The 6,813-nt window shown below is 35.9% G+C and overlaps 1 protein-coding gene across 1 annotated transcript; it reads right to left on the bottom strand.

The window, feature by feature from the left end:
* Positions 1 to 1,003: 1,003 nt before the first annotated feature.
* On the bottom strand, positions 1,004 to 1,972 carry LOC126061367 (olfactory receptor 5K1-like). Its single transcript, XM_049857871.1, has one exon. It carries the CDS (start codon positions 1,970 to 1,972, stop codon positions 1,004 to 1,006), a length of 969 nt encoding a protein of 322 aa, XP_049713828.1.
* Positions 1,973 to 6,813: the final 4,841 nt, after the last annotated feature.

Here is a 6,813-nt window from a genome sequence, read left to right as displayed (position 1 = left end):
GTTTTGTGTCTAGCAGAGAGTGAGTTCCTATTAAACCGTTTTCCCTTTCATATTTGCACATTTAAGTAATCAATAATTTTTTTGTTTGTTTTCGTTGTTTAGATTTTAGGAGTTTCACTCTTTCCTGCCTCATTTTTACCAAGCAGCATCTCCAGGTTTTTGTTAATGTTCATGTATATTCCAATAATGTTAATGTATATTCCAATAATATACATAGGAATTGGTACAGGTTACTGATATTCCTAATAACAAACAAGATAAATAATGCTATCTTGGGGGAAAAAACACTTGAATTAATTGATATATTCAGCAATTATACTGTCAGGCATCAGGGACGACTATCAAATTATGTGAAAACGTTCAAATCCATAGGACTTTCATATAAATAGCAACAGTTTCAGCTAAGATTTATAAATTACCATTATACAAACACTCTATTTTAGAGAGCTTAACAGAAGAAAGGACTCACACAAAAGATAAAGATGCTCTTGATTTGAGAATACATATTCTGTATAAATCCATTTCAAAAATAAAATCTCGAACAACTCAAAGGAAGTTGAGAATCGAATTCAAATGTGCAGTTTAATCCTCCTAGATGGTATGGCTTAAGTAATTAATATATGAGAACTCGAAATGAGTGTGAGCAGTAGGACTATGCTTAGAGATTCCATAAATTTGCCAACAATGTTAAATGGAGGCAACCTTTACATACCAATTTTTATTCCTAGGATTTGCTGGATATGTTGAAAAATGTAGCTAGTTCCACTCTGCCACAGTTCGTGACCTTAGGAGTAGTCATTTAATTGGCTCCCAAGGGACCTTAGTAGTTTAGATTTTGAAATATATTTTATAGAATCCCTCCCTTCTGAACTTATTTAACCATTTACACTTTATTTAACCTAAAAACCATCACAGTTCAGTGATTTAATATTTGATCTACAAAATGGCCATTTTCCATTCTCCCAGAATCCTTGGCTTTGAAAAAAAGTTTATTTAATTAAAATCAATTTGTTACAGGAGATATTTGTTTCAGAATACTATGAGGTTTTCTCTTCTTCACAATTCCTTTCATAACATTTATCACGTCCTTATTTCTTAGACTATAGATAAAAGGGTTTAATAAAGGAATTACTAGAGTATAAAAAATAGCAACTGGTATATCTTTATACCCTTTTTTAACTGAACTTGGTCGAATGTACATGAAGAGAAGAGAACCATAGAATATTGAGACAGAGAGAAAGTGAGATGCACAAGTAGATAAAGCTTTGCCGCTTCCTTCTTTGGATTTTATTTTGAAAATTGCGAAAAGGATGCAAAGATATGATATTATGACTACAGTAATAGTGAAGATTTGAACGGACCCTGAAAAGATAAGGACCATCAGTTCATTGATATATGTGTCAACACAGGAGAGTCTGTACAATGGAAGAACATCACAAAAAAAGTGATTGATTTGATGAGATCCACAAAAGGTTAACCTTAATAGAAGTACTACGTGAATAAGGGAATGCAGGTTCCCAGCTATGTAGGACCCTATGGTCATCTGAATGCAGAGTTTCTTCGACATCATGGTGTGGTACTGCAGTGGACGACATATTGCCACATAGCGATCATAGGCCATTGCTGCCAGGAGAAAGCAGTCCGCAGTTTCAGCAAGGCAGAAAAAATAAAATTGTGCCATGCATTCACAGAGGGAAATCATTCTGTCCTCAGAAAAGAAGTTCTCTAACATCCTGGGGTTGATGGCACAGGAACAGCAGGAATCCATCAGAGCCAGGTTGCCCAGAAAGATGTACATGGGTGTGCGGAGACGGCGCTCCAGGAAAATCAACGCCACCAACCCAAGATTCCCCACCATGGTGATTAGGTAAATAGCAAAGAATACCACAAACAGAAGAATCTTCAGACCTGGGTGATCCGTAAATGCTATGAGCATAAACTCAGTTGTCAAGGAGTGATTGTCCTGGGTCATCTCTACTTTCTCTGTTGAGGTGGAAATTATGGGGAGATAAGATTCTAATTTAGAATGTTTCTAATTGTTGCTTCGAATTTCTCTTGGAAAACACGAAGTAGAGCCACTCCCCCAAGCCTCCCCTGCTGTCTGTGAAATACAGGCACGCATAATTCTAGGAAGTGTTAGTTCCCCTAAACTGTCATCCTATATGACCTCAAGTGCTGACACTCAAGATTCACAAGACTATTTTCATAATTCCAAGGAGATGCTTGCAGTGAAAAGGTTTCTGTGTGTGAACTTATACAAAGATAGTGGACAAATACAGGGTATCTGAGAATTAGTGTTCTCAAATATTTCAATGGCAGTTTTTGTATTGACGATCCTTATATACATATATATACATATTTCCAGTAAGCAATTTTTTTTATATACTATCACAATGGAGTGAAAATTTATAAATTACAAAGTATGGATGTGTTAAATTTATGACTTAGAAAGTGCATAAAGGTTAACGATTATTAAGGAGGGAACTATCTAAAGAAATTTACCTTGGAAAGCAATAGAAATAAAAATCCATGAATTTCCTTAGTAAGTTAATTGGTATATATCATCTTTATATTTCCGTTAACCCATTCTACTAGGATGGAGCAAATTTTTGAGACTATATGTAGATAAAATACTAATATTTTCCTTCTTTATCTGTGTACTTTCCATTTCTAGCCTTAAGGGTCTCATGCTGTTCTAATCTTGAAATTTGGTGATCATACTCTAATAATTATGACCATATTATGAGAATTGATAAATATCAGTTATGTATGCTCTCCACTTTGTTCCATAGAGACTTCTACCATTTATCAGATAGAAGTTCCCCATTGTTTCATTATTTATTTAAGGCCACGTTCTCCTGATCATTTCCAGATCTATTTATCTTTGTTGAAGTTCAGTGGCCATTACTTCATGACGTTGTAAAATGCAACACTGCTTCCAAGAAGGCTTTAATATTTGCTGTTTCTAAGATAATTTCAAATTCTTTAGGACGACATTTAAGGTTCCTTGTGACCTGATCCATACCTGTGCTTATTTCCCACATACACCAGTAACTCTTCCAGCTTTCTCACCCTGTCCATCCATTGTTCGGCTACCTCATCCCCATCCCCAGTGCCACACTTACTCATTTTCGTAAACACTGACCCTGCTCAGGCTATAATTTCTTACTAATCATTAGTCCAAATATAGATATTTGGTGCTTTGACCAAATATCTACATCCTTTCCATACTTTTCTAAGGCATAATTAACATATAAAGATATGTAATAAAATTTTAACTAAATAACCCAGACCACACTGATCTCTTTTTTTAAGCATGTTATATACCTAACATTATCTGCAATTTTTCATGTTTAATATACATTGCTTTTATTATATGTGTACGCACAATTTGCTTATTAGATTGTAAGCATTGGGAGATTAACTCTGATTTATACTTCTGTGAAGCAAGCTGTAAAATGTTCTTGTAAATAGGCAGAATTGATTCAAATCTGAGCTCTATCCTAATCACCTGCGACAAGTGAACTTGTTTTGGGTATCCTACCAATGATGCTGAGTGACCACTGCGGACTCTGCAAATGGAGATTATTAACTTTGAAGAAGAGCCTACAAAGGAAATTATTCAAACTCTTCATTTGAAAAAATTCAGGTATCTTTCTATTACTTGAATTGACTTTTCAAAAATTGTTGTAAAAATAAACGTAACACAATATTTGCCAATTCAAGACTTTTCAAGTGTAGAATTTAGTGGTACTAATTACATCAATCATGTTGTCCAGTTTATCTACTATATTTCTGTTTCCTTGGAAAATTATAAAATTTTCTGAATTATATCACAATAGCTTATAAATTTATAAGTTAACCTAAGCTTGTCTTTATATGTTAGTTTTCTAAAATACTTTAAATTGTCTTAGGATTTCTGAGTTTTATTTAGTGTTAGCAGAAGAACATTTCAGCAGAAGATGGTAATCATGTAAATTCTATGGTCAAAATGGATTTATTTTTCCATAATGTTGAAATTAATTTTTCCATAAACATCAAAAGGCAGACATTAGCTAAATATTTTTTTATTTCTTTATTTAAAAGTATTAAATATAAACCATCTAATTATTCAGCTAAATTAGAAATAACTTTAAATTCGCATAGCTGCAGCAACGGGCTCAAACATGGCAAAGATTCTGAGGATGGCACAGGAGCAGGCAGTGTTTCTTTTTTGTACATAGGGTTGCTATGACTTGGAACCTACTCGATGGCACTTAATAACAACAAACTTGAATTATTTCATAGAATTATTTTGTGACTTCACTTGTCTGTTTTGAAATTGAACCTTACAATCAGAAAAAGTGGGGATGAATTGCAGTACTGTGTCTTGTTCTAGCTCCTCACAGTTTTCAATTTAGAGAAAAACTAGAAAGATAAGTAATGAGTTAAACTCTAAGAACAATGGAGATAATAATTTTGAGAAATAAATAATTGTAGATGTCAATATTAAAAAAATAAATTAGAATATTTCTCTTACCTGTATTTCTTTGAGGCAAAGAGCTTTTTACTTGCTTTATGGTGTTAGCACAAATAAATTTCTAAATATAAATCTTGGTCTCTAAAACATTTGGGATTAAAAGAATGAAAATCTTGGAGACTACTAATAGGTCAGTGACTATAATTAGAGTGCAAAGCTTGTCTTCCATCTAATTCTAAGGGGATTTTCTTGAACTGACATCAGTGTATTTCTGTTAAAAGAGATTCTGTTCCCAAAACACGGAAACCATATGGCATCAATTAAAGATGCTCTGTAAAATACTGTGGTTAACGCTAATGACCCTCACTAAAGTCTGTGCTAATCATCTTGCTGACTCTTTTTTTTAAAAATAATTTTTATTGCGCTTTAAGCGAACGTTTACAAATCAAGTCAGTCTGTCACATATAAGCTTATATATACCTTACTCATACTCCAACTTACTCTCACCCTAATGAGTCAGCCCTTCCAGTCTCTCCTTTTGTGACGATTTTGCCAGTTTCTAACCCTCTCTACCCTCCTATCTGCCCTCCAGACAGGAGATGCCAACACAGTCTCAAGTGTCCACCTGATATAATTAGCTCACTCTTCATCACCATCTCTCTCCTACCCACTGTCCAGTCCTTCCCATGTCTGATGAGTTGTCTTCAGGAATGTTCCTGTCCTGGGCCAACAGAAGGTTTGGGGACCATGACCGCCGGGATTCCTCTAGTCTCAGTCAGACCATTAAGTCTGGTCTTTTTATGAGAATTTGGGGTCCGCATCCCACTGATCTCCTGCTCCCTCAGGGGTTCTCTGTTGTGCTCCCTGTCAGGGCAGTCATCGGTTGTGGCCGGGCACCATCTAGTTCTTCTGGTCTCAGGATGATGTAAGTCTCTGGTTCATGTGGCCCTTTCTGTCTCTTGGGCTCTTAGTTATCGTGTGACCTTGGTGTTCTTCATTCTCCTTTGATGCAGGTGGGTTGAGACCAATTGATGCATCTTAGATGGCCGCTTGTTAGCATTTAAGACCCCAGATGCCACATTTCAAAGTGGGATGCAGAATGTTTTCATAATAGAATTATTTTGCCAATTGACTTAGAAGTCCCCTTAAAACTTGGTCCCCAAACCCCCACCCTTGCTCCGCTGACCTTTGAAGCATTCAGTTTATCCCAGAAACTTCTTTGCTTTTGGTCCAGTCCAGTTGAGCTGACCTTCCATGTACTGAGCATTGTCCTTCCCTTCACCTAAAGCAGTTCTTATATACTAATTAATCAATAAAAAATCCTCTCCCACTCTCCCTCCCTCCCCCCATCGTAACCACAAAAGTATGTGTTCTTCGCAGTTTATACTATTTCTCAAGATCTTATCATAGTGGTCTTATACAATATTTGTCCTTTTGCCTCTGACTAATTTCACTCAGCATAATGCCTTCCAGGTTCCTCCATGTCATGAAATGTTTCACAGATTCCTCACTGTTCTTTATCGATGCGTAGTATTCCATTGTGTGAATATACCACAATTTATTTAACCATTCATCCGTTGATGAACACCTTGGTTGCTTCCAGCCTTTTGCTATTATAAACAGAGCTGCACTAAACATGGGTGTGCATATATCTGTTTGTGTGAAGGCTCTTATTTCTCTAGGGTATGTTCCGAGGAGTGGGATTTCTGGGTTGTATGGTAGTTCTATTTCTAACTTTTTAAGAAAATGCCAGATAGATTTCCAAAGTGGTTGTACCATTTGACACTCCCACCAGCAGTGTATAAGAGTTCCAATCTCTCCGCAGCCTCTGCAACATTTATTATTTTCTGTTTTTTGGATTAATGCCAGCCTTGTGGGAGTGAGATGGAATCTCATCGTACTTTTAATTTGCATTTCTCTAATGGCTAATGATCGAGAGCATTTTCTCATGTATCTGTTAGCTGCCTGAATATCTTCTTTAGTGAAATGTGTGTTCATATCCTTTGCCCACTTCTTGATTGGGTTGTTTGTCTTTTTGTGGTTGAGTTTTCACAGAATCATATAGATTTTAGAGATCAGGCACTGGTCGCAGATGTCATAGCTGAAAATTCTTTCCCAGTCTGTAGGTGGTCTTTTTGCTCTTTTGGTGAAGTCTTTAGATGAGCATAGGGGTTTGATTTTTAGGAGCTCCCAGTTATCTGGTTTCTCTTTGTCATTTTTGGTAATGTTCTGTATTCTGTTTATGCCTTGTATTAGGGCTCCTAAGGTTGTCCCTATTTTTTCTTCCATGATCTTTATCATTTTAGTCTTTATGATTAGGTCTTTGATCCACTTGGAGTTAGTTTTTGTGCATG

The sequence above is a fragment of the Elephas maximus genome, chromosome 18, assembly GCF_024166365.1.
Source record: "Elephas maximus indicus isolate mEleMax1 chromosome 18, mEleMax1 primary haplotype, whole genome shotgun sequence".
Lineage (NCBI taxonomy): Eukaryota > Metazoa > Chordata > Mammalia > Proboscidea > Elephantidae > Elephas > Elephas maximus.
The sequence above is the reverse complement of the archived record's forward strand: the minus strand, read 5'-3'. Positions and strand labels throughout refer to the sequence as shown.

Excerpts from the sequence above, each read along its gene's own strand:
- LOC126061367 (XM_049857871.1), bottom strand. The coding sequence starts at position 1,972 with ATGACCCAGGACAATCACTCCTTGACAACTGAGTTTATGCTCATAGCA.